The sequence below is a fragment of the Capsicum annuum genome, chromosome 5 (genome assembly GCF_002878395.1).
Source record: "Capsicum annuum cultivar UCD-10X-F1 chromosome 5, UCD10Xv1.1, whole genome shotgun sequence".
Taxonomy (NCBI): Eukaryota; Viridiplantae; Streptophyta; class Magnoliopsida; order Solanales; family Solanaceae; genus Capsicum; species Capsicum annuum.
The window spans coordinates 37,088,071-37,113,484 of NC_061115.1; the positions used below are offsets into that span (position 1 = coordinate 37,088,071).

A 25,414-nucleotide genomic window follows, 5' to 3' on the forward strand; every position below is an offset into this window, starting at 1 on the left:
GGGGGGGGGGGGGTCTAGTAGTCTTGTATGTTGATTGTGCAGGTCACTCTATGGTCTGAAACAGTTCCCTCGAGCTTGGTTTGGAAAGTTTAGTACAGTAATTCAGCAGTTTGGCATGATTCGTAGTGGAGCCGATCACTTAATGTTTTATCGACATTCTCAACCAAATCTGTGTATTTATTTGGTGGTTTATGTTGATGATATTGTTATCACCGACAATGATGAAGATAGTATCACTAAATTGAAGTAACATCTCTTTCAACATTTCCAGACTAAAGACCTCGGCAGACTAAAATATTTTCTAGGTATTGAGGTTGCTCAGTCTAGATCAGGTATTGGTATTTCTCAATCCAAGTATGCCTTAGACATTCTTGAGGAGACAGGAATGATGGGGTGTAGACCCATTGACACTCCTATGGATCCAAATGTTAAACTTCTGCCAGGACAAGAGGAGCCACTCAATGATCCTGAAAGGTATAGGCGGTTGGTTGGAAAGTTGAATTATCTCACTGTGACTAGACCTGACATATCCTTTCCTGTGATTGTTGTTAAGTCAGTTTATGACTTCCCCCCGTGATAGTCATTGGGATGCAGTTGTTCGTATTCTGCGATATATAAAGGCAGCTCTAGGTAAAGGACTACTCTTTGAGGATTGAGGTCACGAGCATATCATTGGATACACAGATACTGATTGGGCAGGATCACCCTCTGATAGACGTTCTACCTCCGGATATTGTGTTTTAGTAGGAGGTAATTTGGTGTTTTGGAAAAGTAAGAAACAGAGTGTGGTTGCTCGATCTAGTGTGGAAGCAGAATATCGAGCAATCGAGCAATGGTTGTAGCAACTTGTGAGTTAATTTGGATCAAATAGTTGTTGAGAGAGTTAAAATTTGGAGAAACCGATAAGATAACTTGTGTGCGATAATCAAGCAACCCTTCATATCGCATCAAATCCAGTGTTTCATGAGAGGACTAAACACATAGAAATTGATTGCCACTTTGTCAGTGAAAAGATACTCTCAGGAGATGTTGTTTCAAAATTTGTGAAGTCAAGTGATCAACTTGCAGATATCTTCACCAAGTCCCTCACCGGTCCTCGTATTAATTACGTTTTTCCCAAGTTAGGTACATTTGATTTGTATGCACCAACTTGAGGAGGAGTGTTAGAATATGAATAGAAATAGGACTAGTATTTAAAAATCCTACTTGGAAAAGGATTGTATTATAGTGTCTATAAATAGGGTCTTGATGTAATTATGTAAACACACAATTTTCAATAATATTTTTTTCTCCATTAATTGAAAGAAGTTATTCTAGTTGTTGTGGACATGCTTAGCAAGTACAAACACCTTCTCAGTCTGCAACATCCCTAAACAGCTCAATCTGTGGCTCAATGTTTCTTAGACAGTGTGTTTAAGTTGCAAGGTATGCCAGTTACTATGACAAGTGATGAGGATCCAGTGTTCATGAGCTCCTTCTTGCAGGAATTGTTCACAATTTAAGGGATGCAACTGCAGAGATCCATAGCTTACCATCCTCAAACTAATGGTCAAACTGAAGTGTTGAACAAAACCTTAGACACTTACTTGAGGTGCTTTTGCTCAGATTGTCCTAAGGAGTGGTTTGCTTATCTTCCATTGGCTGAGTGGTGGTATAACATTACCTATCATACCACTATTTAGTGTACCCCTTATGAGGTGTTATATGGACAGAAACCATCTTTACACCTTCCTTAGTTGGTTAGAGAGTCTCATGCCGACATGGTGGATAGGTCCTTGGCTGCAAGAGAGGCTATGGTGCAATTGCTGAAGTTTCATATAGAGAGAGCTCAACAAAGAATGTAAGACGGAACGGATAAACATAGATCTGATAGATCATTTGCAGTTGGGGAGTGGGTGTATCTGAAACTTCAGCCTTACAAGTTTCAGTAGCTGTTAGACCCTTTATTAAGCTTGCAGCTAAGTACTTTGGTCCATATCCTGTAGAAGCTAAAATTGGTGCTGTGACTTATAGGTTATTAATGCCTGCAAATGTTCTCATTCATCCCATATTTCATGTGTCTCAACATTAAAGGTGTCATGAGTTACCAGTGGTGATCGCTCATCCTCCTGTGTGTCATTTGTCAAGTCCGTATTGCCTTACTCCTGAGACAATCTTAGATAGGAGGCTAGTGAAGAGGGGAAATAAGGCTGTTGGCCAAGTTCTGGTGAAATGGTCTGGCATTGCTGCAGATCAAGCTACCTGGGAATTTGTCAATGAGCTCCAGAGCAGATTTCCTTCCTTCCACACTTGAGGTCAAGTGTGTTCTTCAGCAGGGGGTATTGTCACAATTGACATTAGAAAGTTAGTTAGTCGATGTGGCAATTCAGTTAGAAGTGATGAGTCAGCAGCTTCCTAGTAGTTCATTCAAATTTCTGTTTTTATTATAGCAGCCTTCAGTTTTTCTGTTAAACACTGTAGCTACAGTTAGTTTCCAATTGTTAGTTAATCAGTTACTAGTGTTAGTTACTTCAGTTCTGGGAGGATGAGACTATAAATACTCCCACTCTTAGTGATTGTTCTCATTCATGAAAATTATATTCTACTATCTTCTTCCTCTTAAATTTCTTCTCTTAGCTAAATTCTCGGATTCATCTCCCTGTATTAGCTACTTCAGTCTTCGAGCTTAGCTCCTGGATTTTCTTGTGTGTGTGATTACAGCAATTGTGCATCAAGTACCAGTGGTTGTAGAAAAAGAACATAAGGTGGTAGACATTGCATTAAAGCACGTTGCAGAATTTGAAATCGATAACATTGTTTCATATGATGTTCTCCGGTTCTTTAATTACTTTGAAGGACCTAACCATTTAATACCTATTAGACATAGTTATATATGGATAAATGAAGAATCCTTGTAAGATAGGCACCAAGGACGAGTTGATTCACAAAGGCTAGATAATGGGCCTGGAAGTTCTCAATCCCTAAAGAATGGACTAGCTAATTTTCTGCAGACACGTGGCTTTAGTGTGTATTGACTTGTGAACTAGACTTCTCATTATGCCATTTTACATTGGGTTTGCAGATTTCCTCTCTCCTTTTTAATATGACTCCTATACAATCAGTGATGGCCGATGGGCCAAAAAAAGAATCTCTTTTGTAATGCCCACGACATGAAAAATGTTCAAGAAAGCATGATAAGTGCTGTTAGTGAGATTTAACCAAGGAGAACTAACTATGGTGATTAGTGAAAATGTCCACTGTCCGTTGGTCTATTGGATCTGCTTTGTCCAATTTATTCATCTTAGAATGTGACGCTTCTGTACATCTATACTGAATTTTCTTGCATAAAGTGAATGGGAAAACTAACTGCATTACGACATATGTATCTAACTACGCTCAAACTTTTTTTTTTTTTTCAACAGAGGCTTTATGGTTTTGCTATATGCTTAACAACTGGTATCACCTGTACTCTCTTGGTGAGTTTCATTTTTCTAATTTCTTTTCTTCTTTCATTTCTGTGATTAGTTCTTTCTGGTTCTTGGAGTGAATTGCATGGAGTCGCAGATGTATAACCTATTTGTTCAACTTTTTCCAGTCAAAAGGAATTTCTTGCTTTATAGGTGACTATTGAAATGGGCTTTTGTCTGGATGGAGGATGCAGAAGACTATTGGGCGAGAGTGAGCCTCGTTTCAGGTTATCGACGGGACACATCTCGGAGAGTAAGTTTTTTCCGCCATGTATTTGGTGGGAAGATTCGAGAAGAGGATTACATCGCCGGATCCAGTAGTAGCTTGGGCAGCAAAGAGATGGGCAGTTGATCCGTGGATCAATGTATCCTTTATGGGAAACTCAACTTTTCTCTTCATATTCCCTGGTTAGAGTGAGGCTGGGCGTGTCTACGGGAGGGTAAGAGGTGGATGGATGACAATTTTCTTAGGGTCTGTTTGGAAAGCCGCCTTATAATTGGGATTCGTGTAATTACTAGGGTAATAATTACCAACCTAATAATTACACAACCTAGTAATTACGATGACCTGTTTCTTTGCCACAATGTAATTACAAGCGTACTGTTTGGTTGCACAAGTGTAATCAGATGGTTATATTAAATTTTTAAAATAAAAGTTAATAATTTAAAATTTATATTAGACAAGTAAGAGACTTCATTAATGATATTAAAATAAATATTTAAGATACATAGTCTTTTGAAAATTTGGTAGTTAAAAAACATATGTTCTTAACTAATCTTATAGAAAAATAATCGATTCATATTATTTCAATTAGTATATTTTAATTAAATTAATCATAAAAACTAAAAAGTACAAGTTGTCTACAAACATCATAAAATGCATGTTTGAAAAAATGATAAATATTATAAATATAATGTCATAAAACTATTAAAACAGTTGACAAAAAGATAATCTATCGGTTGGTCCAGACACCACGGTTATAACAAAAAGAAGATAAATTTATTGATTCTATTAAGTATCCCACATCGAAATAGAGATGGGTAATTGGTCTCCTAATAAGGACTTGGACAATCCTCCCCTTATGAGCTAACTTTTGAGGTTGAGTTAGGCCCAAGATCCATTTTTTATATGGTATCAGAGTCAGGCCCATCCCAAATCTTTGTTCACCGATGTTGGTCCCCATATTATATTGTCCACGCTCCAATTAACGAGGCTTGGGCGTGCGGGGGAGTGTTAAGTATTCCACATCAGAAAAGGGATGGGTAATTGGTCTCCTTATATGGACTTGCGCAATCCTCCCCTCATGAGCTAGCTTTTGAGGTTGAATTAGGCCCAAGATCCATTCTTTACAGATTCTAACTAAAAAATAAATGGCTTGTAATGTGAAATATTAAGTCAATACTACTACGACAAGTGAAACTAAAAATATAACATTAAGTTCTAAATTCAAAACAAAAAAGTTAACATAATACTCTAATGTCAAATTTCAATATAACGTACATAAAGACGATTTAAAAGAAAAGAAAAATGTAAGTCTATAACCTTATTCAATAATGAGTTTTACTTTAATTTAAAAATTAGAATACTAAAAAATAATTCTACATTAAAAAAAAACATAAAATAAATAAAAAAATAGATGATACATACAATTGCATGGAATCACATGAAGTATAGTTGGGAAAGAGGACTAAGGAAATAAAATAATATAAAATAAAAAATATATTTTTAAAAAATATTAGAATAATAAAAATAAGAAGAATTTGAAATAATAGAAATAAAAATAAATCAAAACAAAGAAAATAGAAATAAAATGAAGAAATTATAAGGCAACAACTTGTACTTACACTATGTAATTACCAACAATTTACACCCCCCACCCCTCCACCCCCCGAGAATTTGAGAGTCTAATTACCTTCTGTCAATTACACCATTTACCCGTTGATCAAATAATTACCTGGCCAATTAAACATGCCAGACAATGTAATTACACCTAATTATACCAAATTCAATTCCTAGGGTGGCTTTCCAAACAGGTCCTTAGTCTACATAGGTGGTTTGAGGAGATAGTTGTCGATATTCAAAGGAGAAGGGCGGGAACTGGGGTGGTGAATGTTGTTGGGTTGCCGCTTATCTTTGGTGTAATGAACTCTTTAAACATCTTTGACACTCGTAGGGGGATTTTTGGAGGCGGACTGTTGCCTCACGAATGTGTCAAGGGTTAGAATTTTAGTGAAAAAGGGGAGAGTACCGGTGTCTAGGGTGGTATAAGGGGGATGAAAATTTCAGAATCTGGTTAACACCAGATTTTAGTCCTAAAATTATCAAAGGGGTTTGGGTGGACAGGAAAAGAAGGGAGGAGGTGGAATTTGAGAGAAGGATGGGCGATTTAGCAATTTTGATGAAGCTTGGAGGTCACTATGCTCGACCTCCATGGCTGCTAGACCAGCTAACATCGGGAAAAAAAGCTGTAGGTTTTTTGAATTCGACAAGGCTAGGGCAAAGAAGAGAGGTGAAAAAACATTTTTACCCTTAGATTATTGAACTGGTTTGGAGAAACAGTTCACAAAAACAATTCACAAATAGAACTGGATCGGTTAAAAACAAAAAATTCATTCACGGGTACTACGATTGATCTGTGACTTCTAAGAACGGTGGTCGACCTCTGCTTCCTGCGACAAACTATCCGGTCGATAATATCGCTTGTGTAAACTTGTTTGTTCTTTTGGGGTGACGAATGGGGTTGCTGACACCTGTTCGAAGGTCGACGAGTCCCAAAGGGGGAGAGATATGACGTGTCATGGTGGTGTAGCACGTAGCGACTGTGCACACAAAAATTCGACGTCAGAATTTTTTTTCTCGGCAACTCTAACTCAGGTGGGGCTCGGATTTGCTGTACAAAGGCTTCGTATGCGTCTTTTGGTAGAGATAAAGGGGATTAAGGTGCCAGAGATCTATTTTCTACTTTTGAAAGTGGACAAAAGTTGTTAGGTTCACAAATCGGGGCTTTTTCTGAGAATTTAAGATGTAGAAACTCAATTTCCAATTTGGATTTTGTGGTAGAATCTTCCCTTGCTGGAATGCAAGGGTTGGAGAAGGAAAATTATATTCCGGGATGTACGGATAAGGGTGTTTTGAGGGTGGGTTTAGTTGGGTTCGCTAAACAGGGGCCTCCTTCATGTAATTTGGTGAAGAGGAGGGTTGTTGATGGGGAAACTGCTTTTATGATTCTTATTTTGGTGATGGACATCAGGTGGTCGACGGTAAGGTTTTCTTTGGGACCATAGTTGGTCTCAGTTGTGTGGAGGTGGGGGTTATATTTCTAAATGGGCAGAAGAAAAGTACAATGATTTTGGGAAGTTTTTAGGGGTGTCGTTTGAAGGAATGAAGGGGAAAGTTATTGACCTTTTGAATAGTATTGATCAAGCGTCTAGAGGGAGTGCGACTTTGAAGAAAAACGAAGTAAAGGAGAAAAATAATCTAATTGAGGAAGCACCTAAGGGGGATGAAAGGATCTTGGTGTATGGTCGGAGAAATAGGTTGGCAAATAAGATTAGTGAAGGGGTTGAGGGAGAGAAGGAGGGGACCAAAAAAAAGAAAGTTCGTTAATGGATTTTAAAATTATTAGTTGGAATGTGAAGGGGATGAATGACCCCAACAAAAGGGCTATTTTGAAGGTAGGGTTTAAGGAATGGGGGAATGATTGTATATGTATTCAGGAGACTAAAATAGAGTCTTTGTCGGATAACATAGTAAGGAGTGTGTGGAGTGGAAGGTGGGGGAAATAAGGAGTGTGTGGGGTAGAAGGTGGGTGAAGTATGACTATCTTTCGACATGTGGGAATGTGGGAGGAATAATAATTCTTTGGGACGAGAGAAAATTGGAATACTAAGAGGTAAAAAGGGGGAGTTCATTATTGATGCAAGGTTTAAAAACAATGGGAATGGGGTAGAATGGGGGTTTAGGTTATATATGGACCGATAGGGGAGGGCTCTAAAGTCACATTTTGGGAGGAATTAGGGCATGTATTGAGAGGTGGGAGATTCCTTAGGTGTTAGCGGAAGATTTTAACACTATAAGATTCCCGTATGAGATGTTCCGTTTTAGGGTGATTTCCAGGGCTATGGAGGAGTTTTCAGAGTTTATTGATAACTATTTTCTTATTGATTTACCTTCGTCAGGTGCCAATTTCACTTGGTCTAGGTCGAAGGATTGTAATTTCAAATTTTGGCTAGACAAATTCCTTGTTTCTATTTCTTACGAGGAGCTGGCACCAAATGTGATCTATTTCCCTTTTTCGCGGGTGGTCTCAGATCACTCACCTATTTTGCCGATGGTGGTAGGGGTAGAAGGATGAGATTTCCTCAAATTTTAAAATATGTGGTTGTGAGCAATAAATTTTGGACATTTAGTATTTGGGTGGTGAAGCAACTACGTCGTGGAGGGGAGACCATCTTTCAACTTGCTAACAAGTTACAGTTACTTAAGAAAGACATTAAAATGTGGAATAAGGAAGTGTTTGGGAGGGTAGAGGTGAAAATGAGGGAGATTATAATTGAAGTAGAGGAGTTAGATAGTTTAGAGGTGGAAAGGGAGTTAGATGAGGAAAATGAGAAGAAAAAAATGTTAAAAGTGGAACTAGCATCTTTGGCTTTGGCTGAAGAGACTAGTTGGAGACAAAGATCGAAGGCATCGTGGTTGGAAGAAGGAGATTCTAAGAATTCTTTCACAGGGTAGCAATTGCAAATAGAGTCTGTGGAGGTTGGGGGAGACATTATAAGGGGAAAACGGAAGTGAAGGGAGCAATTATTCAGTTTTATGAACGATTGTTCAAAGAGGAGGCGGAGTGGAGGTAAATCTGGGATGGGTGGATTTCAATCACATTGGAAGGGATAATAGTGAGTGGCTAGAGAGGGCTATTGAAGAGATGGAAGTGCGTGTGGCAGTTTAGAGTTGTGTGGTTGACAAGGCTTCGGGGCTAGATAGTTTCACTCTAGCTTTTTTCTCCAACATTGTTGAAATACGGTCAATCATGATGTTTTGAGCACCATTGATGAGTTCCAAGATGGGTGAATTTGAGAGAAGTTTAAATGCTTTTTTCATTGTCATTATTCCTAAAGGAAGGGGCTACTAGCATTGGGGGTTACAAATTATTTCATCGGTGTTTTCTAATAGACTTAAAACAGTATGCTTTTGTCAAAGGAAGACAGAATCTGGATGCATCTTTGGTAGCTAATGAAGTGGTAGATTCGAGGGAAAAAATGGGTGTGCCAAGTGTTTTGTGCAAGGTAGATCTGGAGAGGACTTATGACCATGTAAACCGGAACTCTTGGATTTCATTTTGTTGAGGATGGGCTTTGGGGAGAAATGGAGGAAGTGGGCCAGTTTTTGCATCTCTTTCTGTGAGATACTTATGTTAGTGAATGGCAATCCATGTGTTTTTTATGGTAATTCGAGGGATTTTTGGCAGGGAGATCTGTTATCACCTATGGTTTTTATCTTTGTGATGGAAGCATTGAGCAGAATGATGCACAAGCAGTTTCAGGTGGACATCACGAGGTTCAAGGCTGTGGTTAGTAGGATTGGTTCCTAGTCAGTTACACATCTTTTATTTGCAGATGATACTTTGGTGTTTTGTAATGTAGATGGGCTCCAGCCGGATTACCTTGGACAATGCTGACTTTGTTCCAGGTAGGTGTCAGGGCTTAATAACCTTAGAAAATGCTAGACCATACCTGTTGGTGTTGTGGATAACATTGATTACTTGCTCAAGTTTCGAAATGGAGGGTAGGTCTCTTCTTACTGCCTACCTGTGTTTGCCTCTAGGCATGGCTAATAAGGATATTAATGTCTGGAACCCGGTCACTGAAGAGGGTAGAGATGAGGTTCGCAGTATGGCAAAATAAATAGTTGTCTAAAGGGGGCAAAGAAGTGCTTATCAAGAGCACTTTATCGAGTATCCCCACACATTGCATGTCCCTGTTCAACACTCCCGTTGCTGTTATAGGGAAGTTGGAAAAGTTGCAAAGCAGTTTTCTTTGGGATGCGGTGGATGGGGCAAAGAAGTTTCACTTATTTCAATGGGAGACCGTGACATCTCCCATATGGTGCGGAGGTCTTGGGGTTAAGGATATGAAGGTTTTTAACAAAGCGCTTCTGGTTAAATAGTTGTGGAGATTTGGGGTGGAGGGAGAAGCTTTATGAAGAGGGGTGATAGAGGATAAATATGGAGAAATGGAAGGCAGATGGAGAACAAATAGGATAACTTGGATAAATATGGAGAAATGGAAGGCATATGGAGAACAAATAGGATACCTTAGCCTTTTGGGTGTAGTGTGTGGAGGAATATTATGAAGGGTTGTGAGGCTTTTAATGATATTATTGGTTTTAAGGTTGGGGAAGGGAGTAGAGTTAGGTTTTGGGGGCAAAAGTAGTGTGGAGGATTGGTGCTTTAGGATGAATTACCAAGTTTGTTTGGTTTCTTGCCAGAGGGAGTTATCTGTTCAACAATTAAGGGGACACAGGGGGATGAGATTTTTTGGGATTTGAGGTTCAAAAGGAATTTCTAGGATTGGGAGTGACGGAGCTTCAGAGACTGTTAGCTTTACTTCAAAATCATTGCGAACTGGTCAACATATTTGATAGTTAGAGACTGTTAGCTTTACTTCAAAATCATTGCGAACCAGTCAACACATCTGATACTTTGAGTTGGGAGTTGGGGAATAACAAAGTGTTCTCTGTTAAGTCCTTTTATGAAAAGCTTTTGGGTAGGATAGATGAGTGTTTCCCATGTAGTTCTATTTGGATACCTAAGGTGCTGAGGAAAGTGTGCTTCTTCATGTGGTTAGCTCTACCAGAGGGGTAATCTTGGCTGTGGAGAATCTTAGAAAACAAAAGGTTTTATGCTTGAGTTAGTGTTTCCTTTGCAAGGAGACGAGTGAGGGCGTGGATCATATTTTGTTACATTGCAAATTAGCCATGAGGTTATGGGTGGATATCTTTGATTGGTTTGACGTTTCTTGGGTGATGGCAAGATCTGTGAAAGGAGTTGATGTTCAGTTAGAGGAGTGGAGCTAGAAGAAGAAGGCACAAGGCGTGGAATGTTACTCCTCTTGCTATAATGTGGGTCATTTGGAAAGAGAGAAATAAGAGAGTTTTTGAAGGGGTGGAGATGAGCTTTGCTTATTTGAGCAGTAGTCTCCAATCCCTTATTTTCTTTTGTTTCACCAATGTAGTTCCATATAGAAGATTGAGTATCTTTTGGAGAGAACCTTATTTTGTAGTTTTTTTCCTTTTTTGGTATACCTCTTGTATACAGCCAAGATGGCCTTGTTATTATCAATGAAATCTTTTGCTTGATGATAAAAAAGGAGCTTGTTGTCCTTAAGAAAATATATTCCAAAATATTTTTACCATATGAACATAAGAAATAGAAAATCGTTTTCTAGAAAATGTTTTCCTTCATACCGCATATACCCAAAGTTCTTGACAAATGTATTTCTTGCTTTGTTGACAAATTGTATTTATTTTGAGAAGTAACATTTTGGAGATGGTTCTTTTTGGTCATAAATTATTGGATGTATTATGTGTGCCAGCAAAGATTTCTTGCATACAAATTTGTTCAATACCAATGGTTAAATTTAACTGGACATTAATCTTAAGGATTTTCTGTTGGATAACATTAACAATCAATGTTCTTTATAGTTTGCTCGTTAGAATTTTTTTCTTCCTTTTTTTTACCTCATTAGTCCTTCTTTTGTTCTTCAATGAATTGTTCACTTCCTAACTTATTTTCTTGGCAGTATACATTTTTTTTTCTATAGTATAATAATCTCTTTCACGGTTGACATTAGGCATATGTAATTATTCTCTTTATGACAGTCGATGCTGGTTTTCTTCAATCCAATCAAGTTCGGAATAACATTTTCCTTAGGGAATTTGCTTGCTCTTGGAAGGTCTGTTATAACATTCTCTATTTCCCTTTTATGATGCTTGTTTTGATATTCTTTCTATGATACAGTAAAAAAAAAAGGGCAACCGGGTGCACTAAGGCATCCCTCAAGTAGTAAAATTTTATTAAATGAAGGGAGAAAAGTTCACCCTGAGCCAAGATCGAACTCTCCATTCATAGTTGCATCACTTTTAGCAACCTTGTTTGTAGAATTTGTGGATTCAACACCCGTATACAAGAAGTATACCAAGAAGTAGAAAACGTTATAGAAAATGTGAGTTTACAAGCAACAAAGAATCTTCTATACAAATAAGAACCTCTTGGGTTCACCAAAAAGATTACAGATAAGACTCAAATATACCAAGTCCTTCTTATCTCATCAAAAGGTTTCAGATTTCTATCCTTCCGCACGATCTACATATGCGCTAGTGGAGCGTCGCTCTCCCCCTCCCTCCCTCCCCAATGATGCATGTTTTGATACATTAAGATTTGCTAGATAACCAGTGCTGCCAGATGACCAGCTACCATTTGACACAAGGGGTTGTTTTGATAGTGCGATGAAATATCTTGTTCTCTTTTTTAACCCTGAGCTATTGTTTAAAATGATACATTATTGTAGTTCTAATAATGTAAGTCTTCTACTCAAATGGTTGTGGAGGTATAGCAGGGAAGGTGCGCCGCTGGGTATTCTCTACTTACCCACCTCTGTCGGTTTCGGGTACAGGTTCCTGTTGCTCAAAGTCATGCGAGCTTTTCCTGGGAGTATTTCCATGGGTTACTTCAGCGTCGTAGCGCCTGATATTCGAACATTGGCTCTATGCATTTTCTCTATCCCTTCTTACCTTGAAAAAGCAGGGACTCGTTACGTTCTTGAACCGATACCCATCTTTCGGCTAACCCAGCCTCCTCCCTCCCTTGGGGCCAACAAGGGGTAGTACAAACATATTCACATGCTATCCATCGACTACACCTTTCGGCCTTATCTTAGGCCCTGACTCACCCTGCATGGACGAACCTTGCGGAGGAACCCTTAGGTTTTCGGGGCATTGGATTCTCACTAATGTTTGCGTTACTCAAGCCGGCATTCAAGGAAGTTTGGGAAAAGCTTATTAATGCCATATATGGGAAGAATGATAGATGGAGAACTGTTAATGGGAGTATGGAAGAGCATAGGCGGACTTTGGGAAGACTTCTGTCAATTTACCAGACTGGGGTGGGAAATGGAGAAGAAAATAGATTCTGGACAGATATTGATCAGAATAAGGTGTTGTGAGATAGAAGAATTTTGTCAGTTGCTTCAACAATTGGGATCAGTTTATATTGATCAGAATAAGGTGGATACCCTGAACTGGCCGACAAGTAAAGACCAGAAAATTTCAGTTAAGAATTGTTATAGTATGTTGATAAAGCAGCCAGGTCAGTGGGATAATTCTTGGCCTTGGAACATGATATTGAAGACAAAAGCTCCTGTTAAGGTAGCATGTTTTGGATGGAATGCAACTTGGGGGACATGCTTAACTCAAAAAAACTTGTAGAAAAGAGGTTTTGACCTATGTAGTAGATGCTTCCTGTGTGAAGAAAATCAGGAAAAGGCTGAGCACCTTTTTCTCCATTGCAAATTTTCTAGAGAATGTTGGGAGTTATTCCTAAATCTTCACTGTATTAAATCGGTGATGCCTCAGAATATGGAAGGTTTGCTAGAAGGTTGGAAGCAGCAGGTCATCAATTTGCCCACTAGAAACCGATGGCGTTGCCGTGCCATGGATTTTGTAAACGCATCGGCGATTTGAAGATCACTGGATACATGTGGAAGAGTAATGACTCTCTTATCTACACATTCTCTGATATAATGACAGTCCACTTCAATATGTTTGGTCCTTTCATGATAAACTAGATTGGTGGCAATCTGAATCGCACTTGTGTTGTCAGCCTGGAGAGGAGTAGGATTAGATTGAGGAAATCCAATTTCTGCAAGTAAACCACGTAGCCAAACAATCTCAGAGCAAGTAGTAGACATTGCTCGATATTCAGATTTTGAAACACGTTCTTGCTTCTTGCTATTCCAAGGTATCAAAGAATCTCCGAAAAGCATACACCAACCCGTGACGAAGCGACGGGTGTCAGGACATTTAGCCCAATCAGAATCACTAAATGCATTAAGCTGAATTGGAGAACCACTATGAAATAATAATCCACGGGTAGATATTCCCAAGAGATATCGAATGATACGACGGACAACCACCAAATGTGGATGACGGGGAGCTTGCATAAATTGAATCACTTGTTGAACTGCAAAAGAGATATCCGGCCGAGTATAGTAAGATAATTTAGGCTCCCAACTAATTGCCGATCTTCGTCTTCACGATGATACTTTACATTCAATTCAGTATTTACAGAGGAAGATTCTTGAAGACCAACCAAAGTAATCAAGTCTTGAGTATATTTTTGTTGGTTCAAGAACACACTTAAAGAATCATAATGAACTTTCAACCCTAAAAAGTATGTAAGAATACCAAGATTTTTCATATGAAAACAAACCTTTACTGCTGTTGGAGGCTAGTGATTAGCGAAGAGTCGGTTCCTGTGATAATAATATCATCTACATACACCAGAAGAACACAACCTTCAAATGTTTGTCGAAGAAACAAAGATGAGTCCTAATGGCTCTGCTCAAAAGAGAATTGAAGCAAAGTAGACCGGAACTTGTCAAACCAAGCTCTGGGAGCTTGTTTTAATCTATATAAAGACCATTTTAACTTGTATACATCTGATGTAGGTTATGAGAACAAACTAGGTGGGGGTTTCATATAAATATCTTCTTTGAGATCACCATGGAGAAAAGCATTTTTGACATCCATTTGATGAAGAGGCCAATTTTATGACGCAACAATGGCAATAATAGTGTGCATCGTAGTCATTTTTTCTACAGGTGCAAAAGTCTCCTCATAGTCCATACCATACTTCTATTTATTTCCAAGAACCACTAGCTGAGCCCTGTACCAATCAAGAGTTCCATCATAATGAAGTTTAATTGAATAAACCTATTTACATCTAATTGGACAGACATTTGAAGGATAAGGAACAATGTCCTATGTGTTATTTTCTTTAAGAGCCAAAAGTTCCTCTTTCATTGCTTCCTGCCAGCATTCAAGCTTGGAGGCTTGTGAGTAACCTGTTGGAATAAAGATAGTGGATAAAGTAGAAGAAAAACCATACCGTTTAGGAGTATGAGACACTCTGGTAGATCGCCGAGGAGGGTCAAGTGGAGTAGACCTTGAAGAAATCTCAGATTCTGGTTGTGGAGCAGTCTCAGGTGGCGGATTCATTTCGAAATGGAGTAAAGTTGGCCGACGTCGTCCATACACAAATCTAGGTTTGAACCGCTTTGTAGAAAATGACAAATCCTCAAAAGTCGGAAGAAGAGGAGAAACTAAAGATGACTTAACATGGGTAGGAAAGAAAGACTGATTTTCAAAGAGCACAACATTTCTAGAAACACAAAATTTGTTAGAACTTGGATCATAACATATAAAACCTTTTTGTGAAGTACTATAACCCATAAAAGCTCATTTAGTAGACTGAACAAAAAGTTTATTGCGTTGAGAAGGAGGTAGGTGCACAAAACAAATACAACCAAGTGTATGGAAAACTATGGTAGGTAGTATACTTGAGATAAAGACAATATTATGGAGACTCTAGATTTAACACTTTAGATGGAAGTCTATTAATTAAATAAACAACAGTAGACAAAGCTTCTACCCAGTATTTAGATGGTACTGATGACTCAATCAATAAAGTACGAGTGATATCTAAAAGATGACAGTTTTTACGCGTAACAACCCCATTTTATTGTGGTGTATATGGGCAAGAGCGTTGTGAGATGATCCATTTCTCAAGGAAGAATTATTGAATTCATGAAACATTATTCTCCACCAGAATCAGATCTTAATATTTTGATACATGTGGAAAACTGATTCTCAATGTAAGCCAAAAATTTCTTGAATATTGAAAACACTTCAGATTTGGATCGAAGAAAATACACCCATGTTAATCGACTATAATCATCTATGAATGTCACAAAGTACTTGAATTGAACATGTGAAACAATTGATGAAATGCCCCAAACATCACTATGAATTACATCAAAACACTTTGTAGCACCACTGCCAAAATTAGGAAAAGGAAGAGTTATACTTTTGCCTAATTTACAAGTAGAACAATCAAAGAAAGCAACTGAAAAGTGATTTTTATTGCCTAATAGACCAGAATATGATAAATGAGACAACACAATAGAATTAGGATGTCCTAGACGCTTATGCCAAACCTCCGTCTTACTAGTTGTAGGATTACAAGCAAAAGATAGAACACGAGGAATTAAAAAGTGTATAGGAAACAATCTTCCAACTTTAGGCCCCTTCGCGATTATCGTCCCCGACATTTGATCCTGCACAAGGCAACCATTACGAGAATTTCACATTACAATTGTCATCTATTAATTGACCAACCGAAATAAGACTAGTGGAGAGCTTTGGTGATAAAAAACATTTTTGAAAGTTTTGAGTAATATCCACAACTTTGGTAATGGGTAAATTACTACCATTGGCCACCTGAATTTGTGAGAGATCATGATACTTACAAACTTTTTTTAGCTCACTAGTTGAGTTGGTCATATGATTGGAAGCGCCAGAATCAACAAGCCAAAAATTAGATGTAATATCGTTACCTTGTAGCCCCAAGGCTGAAAGGGCTGACACAATCATTTGTTTTACCATTTCAGTAGTAAGAACTTGTCTAGTTGCCGGAGTAGCAAATTGGTTGTTAGTTCCTGTTGAATATGAGTAATCAGAAGTGGAACTGTTTATCTCCGCTTGGAAGGCATTGGTCCTATGATTTTGAGGACGTGTGGAACAATCCTTGATTATATGCCCGTGTTGTTTACAATAATTACAAAAATTCTTACCATAATTGCTCGCAATATGGCCATATTACTTGCAACTGTAGCATTGAATTTTGCTCATATCCCTACCCTTCCTTTTCCTTGAGCAGCAAATGCAACAGTCTGAATGTTTTTTTGCTTGAAAGCATTTTGTGTGAAAAGGCGTTGTTCTTCATGAAGTAATTCCCTAAAACAGATATCTAAAGAGGGAGACAGGTCTTGATTCATCAAGTTAGAGCGAACACTCTGAAATTCAGATCGCAATTTTTCATCAAAAATTGATCTCTCTTGCTTTGTTCATATTTAGCAGGTAGTTTAGCATAAATAATATCTAAATAAAGCCCATACGTTTTGAAATCCTGAAAAATAATCTTGAAAGTTCTGAAATCCTGAAAAATAATCTTGAAAGTTCTGAAATCCTGAAAAATAATCTTGAACAGAGAGACCTCTTTAGAGTAATTAGCAATTTCATGCTCTAGCTGAAAGCGCCTTGCGCTATGGTCTTGGTTGTAAACCTTTTGTAAGTAATCTCACATGGCCTTTGCTGTCTTGTATGGCCTGAGATTAAGAACAATAAGAGGGTCAATTGATCCTAAAAATCATGTCATCACCCGAGCATCTTTAATCTTCCATTGAATCGGTAGGAGCAGGATCTAAACTAAAATTAGGGAGCTAACAAGTCCAAAAACAAATGTCCATACTATTTACATGGGAGCTATAGTATCAATTAAACAAAAGGACTAAACATCTAGACTTCAGAGAGTGAATGGTGTTGAAAAAGCATTGATTTTTTCTGTCTTTCCAGATACACCCAAAAGTTACTGCTGGAATCAATCTCCAGATGTTCTTGATATATTTGTCAACCCTCTAAAAAATCAAGCTTGTGAAAGCATCCTTGATAGAGTGTGGGGTGACCTATTGCAGATCACAAATAGGCGGAAAAAAGTTCCAGATTTTTGTTGCAAATGGGCAGTGCAGTAGCAGATGACTAACACTCTACGAGTCCTGTAGGCACATCCAACGTCTGTTGACTATGACAATGTTTTTTCTTTTGAGATTTTCCTGGGTAAGAGTTGCTTTCATATAAGACAATCTAGGTGAGGCAGATGACCTTTAGTAGAAACCATTATTCTTCATCATTTTCTTGGAGTGTTGATTCTCCAATAGAGGTTCTTATTCCTTTATCCTTTAGACATTGGCTCAATCTTCTGTCTTTGTACCATTTTTCTTATGTGACAAGATATTCTTTTTTTTAAAGATGGTGTGTCTGCCTGCTTGTATGCATCTTGACTATTCTATTAGGTACTTGCTATCACCATGATAGCAACCATAGAGTCTCAAATCCACTGAGGACCAGTGAATATCAAAACACTTTAATGGACTCTAGTCCAAAGTTAGATCTTTTGGGAATAAGTTTTACAATTATTTGGAGGCCCAAATTGAAGACCAATAGGAGTTGGATTTTGGTCCAAAATTTGACCAAAGAAGGAACAAGTCTAGCAACCCAAGCTAGTGTTTCTAGAAGCTTATTTAATGCTATGTTGACTTCTTTTAGATGAAATTTCTTCTTGTTTAATTTGGTTTGACCATCTTTGAAATCTAGTGTGTACTTTTAGGGTGTCGGCAACAAAATTTGCTCCTGTATAAGGAGTGTTTTCTTCTTCATTGTAACTAATTTTGAATTTCTATTAATATTAGTAGCCCTGTGGCTTGTGGAGAGCTTTGAGGTTTTCTTTAGAGTTTTGCCCTTTACGTTCTACCTTGAACCATAACTTGGATTTCTCCAATGGTAAGATTTCTTGTTTGAGTTCCCTCCTCCTATTCTTCATTTTCTTAATCGATTCACTAATTTCTTAGACAACGACGTCAACATATGATGATGCTCAATGGTACCCAGGTAAAGAGTTAAGCGAACATCACACTAATAATCGGAAGTATTTCCAAGTTGAATTCCACAAAGAGCAATTATAGGGGGTAGTTAAGTCTAAATTCGTCGATTATGCGTAACATAATACCAATTAATTTTTTTAAAGTTATTTTGATTAATATTAAACTAAGAGTTATAAAACAATAATTAAGAAAGTGTTATAAAATTAGATTGTAATCAATAGAGTGAAATCTAGAGTTTCACCGCCTCTCTGCATTCTTTCAAATTTCATTCTTAAGCATGTTGTAGTGATTATTCTGGAAAATCTTCGGGATGAGGTAACTATTCCTAGTGATCTCTATCGGTTCAATGCTTCAATTCCTTGGGCAATCTAGCCAACCCGCTAATCGAATCAAACCCTTGAAGCGTTCTTCTTTTCCAAGATAGAACGCAAGGTTAATCCAAGAGCATCCACTCCCTCAATCATAACACTTAAATATCGATCCAATTAGGATATATAAAACGCTAACGCTTTATCCCACGAACGAATCAAGAAATTAAATAAACGACATAGATGTGGCTTAAATTCTAGGTAGTGTTTAGCCGCTCATGCTAAGATCGACACAAACAAATAAACAAGAAGAACTTTTGTTATTAAATCGTGAAATCAAAGAATAACGGAATAGATCACACATGGCTCTATTGGGTCACAGATGTAATCTCTGCTGGACGTTGACATCTCTGCTAGACGCAGAGGTTGACCTCTGCTGGATGCAGAGGTCTTTGACATGCCACTGACGACTTCACAATTAACTTCATACCTGCTTGCACCATTTTATCTCTTTTTTGGTTCTTTATCATCATTTCCTTCTTCAATCACGTGTCTATTTATCCACATCAGAAACACGATGTATTCCATAAGAATGAGCACAAATACATACTAGACGAACTACAAAAGCACAAGTAAATGGTGCCGAATAAGTGGTCAAATCTCCACTTATCAGTATCATCGAAAGTACTTCACATAAAACAATTAACATTTTTATATTTTCCTCACTTCATACGATAGACACTTAAGAAATCCAAATAATCCAAGTGCTGAGAATATACTTTCTCAAATAAATAAAGTAAGTTGGTACTTAAAGTAGCAAAACACCGATACAACAACTTCCAGTAAGAAGAAATGGTTCCAAGGCTCAAGTTATTCAAACATGTTCTTAAAAAAAGTAAAAATGTAAAATATGAATTTATGTGCATCTCTTGGAGTTCTAGTGTATACATAGCTCAACTAAATACCCAAGAAGTATTAAGTTCTTCGTACCAAAAATCACATACAACACGCAAAGTGCTTCTTCAAGAATTCTCCTTGGTATAAGTATCTCTTGCACCTTAAGCATGCAACTAAATACTCTCAGAATATGTGAAACTTATATATACTTCAAAGAAAAATAATGATGAGTTCCAAAAGGGGACTAATTGGTCAAAACTAGTCCTAATTCTTATTGAGAAAAAAGCTGGGCAGCACCTATGCCATGACTTTTCGCCTATATTTGGTACAGTAAACAACAGAAAAGATCTTTCGGTCTTCACAGAAGCTGCTTAAAATTAGCCTTTAAGATCCAATAGCTCAAATATAAGCAGTTTGGCAAATTTGACCTGTCAAAAAAAAATGTGGAACAGATTTGCACCATAACACGTCATTGTTTTAGAGTATGTAGAGAATAGTTCATCTCACAAAATTACGTAATAGCCTCCTCAAGATACCGACTTTCTTATTGACCTATAGACTATCTCTACAACTCGGTCAATGTCCATCACCAGTAAAAATAATTATTTCACCAATCAACTAAGCATCCTCTGATCCTAGTATTTCTGAATTTTTTGAAGAACTTTTTAACCAATATACATGGATTGTACAATTCAAAAAATATCTACCTAAATAATTTTTTTTTTAAATAGCATGAAAATTTATGAAAAATAGTCATTGAAAATGCATATAACGGTCTATGCAGATTGGAGAGTTACAAAACATTGACATGCCTTTCCTTCTCTTTCCAATACCTATTTGCCACTCAATATTGAGCAATGCACATATGAAACTCCGCAAACTGGTAGCAAATTCATAATGCTAAAGTAGGTGATCTATGTCTGTCCCCCTTCTTACCCAGACACCACTAGCTTACCACTTGTTACCCAATTACCAATCATCTGTATTACTGATATATCAGTTTACACTTGACTTGTTTATATACAATTGTAGAATGACCCATTCCCTCTAACTTCCTAATCAGCTAACTCTGCATAAACAGTAATCCAATGGAACTGTAATGAACAGTAGACTGTCCAACCAACTAACTGGCGGTTATAACCGAATTGGTTGACATGGGAATTGTTACTTCTATTTAGCTATTTAGTGTTACAATATCCCCTTCCAAAAAGCGATCCTTGTCCTCAAGGATCAAAAATTGGAAACTTGACTTGTAAAGCTTGGTAGAACTCCCAGCTAGCATCATCAGCAGGTAAGCCTTCCGACTTGACCAAACTTTGGCCGCAACCTTTCCACCTTTCTTGACCATTCTCCTCTGAAGAATACTCTCAGGATTAGGCCAAAGAGGATGCGCTATGTCAATGAGAGGAGGTAGCCAAATTTGCGGTAGGCAATGCAAAAGACCTCTTCAATAAAGACACATAAGATGAATCTTAATATTAAGAAAAGAAAGTGTCTAAGCCACTGATCCCACCCCCTTTAAAACTTTGAAGGGACCATTTACTTGGCAGCCAATTTATGGAAAGCATGGCCAGAAACAGTATGTTGTTTATAAGGATGGATCTTGAAATATACCCAGTCAACAACAACAAAAACTGCCACTCCTATGTGAGTCTGCCCGTTGCTTCATTCTCAACTAAGCCCTCCTCAAGTGGGGTTTCAATAGCTCTAACTTCATCTCCCTGTTAAGCAAGGTAGCATCAATTTGAATCAGGTAGATAGGGCAAATGTAATGGAGGAGGCCTTCCATAAAGTGCCTCGTAGGTAGTGGTTTGAATAGTACTATGGAAACAAGTGTTGTACCACTATTCAGCCCTAGCTAGGCAAGTGAACCAAGTATGAGGTTCTTCATACAAAAGCATCTCAAGTAAGTTTCCAAGCTCCTATTCAACACCTCAGTTTGACCATCAGATTGTGGATGATATGCTGAAGAAGTGTTCAACTGTACTCCTTGTAGGTTGAATGACTCTTGCCAAAAATTGTTGAGGCATACAATATCCCTGTCACTAGTTATTGCATCACGCAACCCATGTAATTTAACAACTGTATCCATGAGAGTCTCAACTGTAGATTGAGCAGGGTAAGGGTACTTCAGAGGTAGAAAGTGAGCATATTTACTTACTCTATCCACAACCACTGGAATGAGCTCATACCCTTTGGATTTAGGCAGACCATCAATGAAATCTAAGCTGATTTGTGACCAGACCACCTCAGGAATAGGCAATGGTTATAGCAAGCCAGGTTAAGCAGCTAGATCAGACTTATTCTTCTGATAAATGTCAAATGTCACACTTCTGAACAAACAACTTCACATCATTTCTAATATTCTTCACATAGAAAAGAGTCAACAATCTCTTAGGGTAGCTTCTACACCTGAATGTCCTCCCTGAGCAGCGAGTGCCAGAAGGAAATAATATCAGATCTCAGCTGAGGTACAGTGCCAACCACCAGCTTCCCTTTCCTCCTAAGCTGATTCTGACACGAAGCAAACTGTTTATGGCAATTTGGATTTACCATCAACCTCCCAGCTGGCTAGTATAGCTTGTGGAAGACCAGAACTAGTATTAGAGAGAACCAAAGTCATTAATTCAGCACCATACACCCTAGATAAGGCATCAGCCACCTTGTTTTCCACCCCCTTTTTATATTCAATGACATAGTCAAAGGGCATGAGTTTACTGAGCCAAAAGCAACGGAGAATTAGTATGTAGTTTCTGCTCTAATAGATGCTTCAAGGCACTTTGATCTGTTCTAATGACATTTCTGAAGAGTAGATAATGTGACCACTTGGTCACAACATGGACAATAGCCAGCAGTTCTCTATCATACACTGATAGTGCTGCATGTCTAGGTGAAAGCCCCTTACCAGTAATGCACTAGGATGGCCCTCTTGCATTTGAACAACTCTAATCCCTATTCCATTATCATCAGCTTCAACCATGAACAACTTAGAGCCCTATTGGGATTGTTATTAGAAAACTGCTTATTTGAGAAACACTTTTATAAAATAGCTTTTCAAAAAAGTGCTTTTGAAAAAAATTTTTTGTAATTGGTAAATACATTTGAAAAGTGCTTTTGATAAGCAGACTGTGGTCGGACAATCTGTTTCAAGAAGTGTTTTTGAGAGTCAAATGACCAAAAAAGACATGTATCAATAGACTTTTACTACTAAAATAATTTTACATAGAAAGTTCATCTTAAATATCTATTATAATATTTTTTTTGAGGTTGTTGTATCGTTGTTATTTTATCATGTTGTATGTTTGCGATATTTGAACACGGTCTCGGTCCTTTTCTTGAGCCGGGGGTCTATCGAAAACAGCCTCTCTACTTCTTCGGATGTAGTGGTATGAACTGCGTACATTCTATCCTCCCCAGACCCCATTATGTGTGAATATACTGGGTTTGTTGTTGTTGTATCTATCATAATATTTTTAATTAAAATTTTATTTTATTTAATTCAAAATTACTAACTATAAAATTTTCAAATCAATATTTATATACATAGATACATTAAAAAAATATTAAATGATGATATATTAGTTAACTAATTTAAATATTACTTAAAAACATTAAGCAAAAATGAATTTAAAATTTTTTCCATAAATTAAATTACTATATATAAAGGGGAGCCTTGGAGTAGCTAGTAAAGTTGCTGCCATGTGATCAGAAGGTCACGGGTTCAAGGCTTGCAAACAGCCTCTGGCAGAAATGCAAGGTAAGGCTGCGTACGATACACCCTTGTGGTGGGGCCCTTCCCCAAACACCGCGCATAGCGGTAGCTTTAGTCACCGGGTTGCCCTTTTTTAAAATTAAATTACTATATATGAAAAATTCACCTCATGGTAAAAAACATGCCACTTTTAATGAATTGTTTATTTAAAATTAAATATTTGAGAAAAAATTTTCAAGTGCTGCCAAATTACAATTTGATCTTGCAACGTAATTCGTCTGTCATTTATTAGCATTAATAATAAAAAATAAAGAGTTACTCCCTCCGTTTAAAAAAGAATGACCTATTTTGACTTGACACAAAGTTTAAAAAAATAAAGAAGACTTTTGAATCTTGTGGCCTTAAATTAAAGTAGTGTCAAATGTACCAAAATGCCCTTTAATCTTGTGGTCGTAAACATGCTATTTGGAAAGTTGAAATTAAAGTATTGTCAAAAAAGAAAAGAGGTCATTCTTTTTAAAACAGGCTAAAAAGGAAAGTAGGTCATTCTTTTTGAAACGGAGGGAGTATATAATTTTCGATCGTCATCATCAATGATATTTTCAATTTTATTAAAGAAAATGAGTGAAAAATAAAACAATATATAAATCATAGAATGAAATAAAGAATTATGATGTAAATGTGAAGTATAAAATTTTAAAATAAAACTTTAATCAAATTATAAGATATGCTAATTAATTAATAAGGGGTATATATATGTGTGTGTAAGTGATAGGGTTATTTTTGTCATGAAATTTTTTTTTTTGCTTCTGCTTTTTTTTGAAAAGCAGAAATTTTTTGCTTCTTTCCAGAAGCAGAAAAACTACTTCAGTTTCTTTTTAAAAACACTTTTGCAAGTTTACCAAACACTCTTCTTTTAAAAAAAAGTGATTTTCCTCAAAGAAAAGTTTTTTTTTTAGAAAAAAGCAATCCCAAACAGGGTATTAGTCATGTTAGACAGTGTTAGGTGCTTTAGTCAATGCATCCTTTAGTTGTGCAAGTGGCCTAGAAGGATTATCATTTTACTGGATATTGTCCTTCATTTACACTTTTGTTGTATATTAATATGTCATCAAAGAAGACAAGTACATAGTTCCTAAGGAAGTTTCTGAATATAACATTCATCAATCCTTGAAATGAAGCAGGTGTATTTGACAATCCAAATTTAACATAAGAGTATTATGTTAACAATTTTTTAAAAAATTTGTGTTATATTTTTGGTCCCTATTTATTTGCTTTAGTAGTATTGATTTTTTATTTCACATTACATGTTATTCCCTTTTTAGTTCTAATTGACAAATTATCTTTTGTCAAATGTTTGAAAAATTTTATGACATTCTATTGAAAATATTAATCTTTTTGTCAAACTTGCATTTTATGATGTTTTTAAAAGTTACGTACTTTTGGTTTGTATGGTTAATTAAATTATAATATACTAAATTGAGAAATATATGTTAATTATTTTTTATAATATAAGTTAAAAATTATATGTTTTATCAATTATATATTTTTCAAAGACAATGTATATCTCACTTTACCTTTATCAAAAAAAAAAAAAAGTGACAATGTATATCTCAAATACCTAATTTAATATCATTTATAAAGGTTCATATTTATAAATATTAATTTTTATTTTTGATGAATAATTTTTATTTAAATTTTTAATATAACTATGTAATTACACTGGTGCAATCAAACAAATACACTTGTAATTACATTGTGGCAAACAAATAATTCTTGGTAATTTCTAGGCTGTGTAATTTAGTAATTGCACCAATTCCATTACTAGGTGACTTTCAAACAGACCCTATAAGTTCCCTAGAAACATATAACCTAAAGTAAATGTTTAACATGACTAAAACATATTCCAACTCATTGATGTCAGACATAGAGATTTTTTCTCCTTCATTGAAATCTATTTTACCTCTTTAACATCTTCGGTCACCATGGTTTCATACATATCGACGGGTGCATTTGGAGGTCGGCATAGGGCATTAGAGTATCTTCTTGTAATAGTCATGCTCAAACTGATAAGCTACCTTTGATACAACTGCCTTTGATAGGATTGTTGGACCAAATCATCTTAAGCAACTTTTGCTCTTTTCATTTTCAGTGTGTGCTACTGGCACTTTTTATCGAACATAAATTTTTTTAATCCTGTTTAGTCTAATGATCTCTTTACATCTCTACAACACTTATCTTGTAGATATGCTTTGTCAGCCCAACTTTCCTATCAT

At 36.8% G+C, this 25,414-nt stretch overlaps 1 protein-coding gene across 2 annotated transcripts in view; it reads left to right on the plus strand.

The window, feature by feature from the left end:
- Window positions 1-25,414, plus strand: part of LOC107870574 (vesicle transport protein SFT2B) — a 45,302-nt gene that overhangs the window by 15,400 nt on the left and 4,488 nt on the right. For both annotated transcript variants that reach the window (XM_016717143.2, XM_047412967.1), the window contains exons 2-3: window positions 3,402-3,455; window positions 11,326-11,399. In XM_016717143.2, coding sequence (XP_016572629.1) covers window positions 3,402-3,455; window positions 11,326-11,399 — 128 coding nt within the window. The remainder of the gene's footprint in view (window positions 1-3,401; window positions 3,456-11,325; window positions 11,400-25,414) is intronic.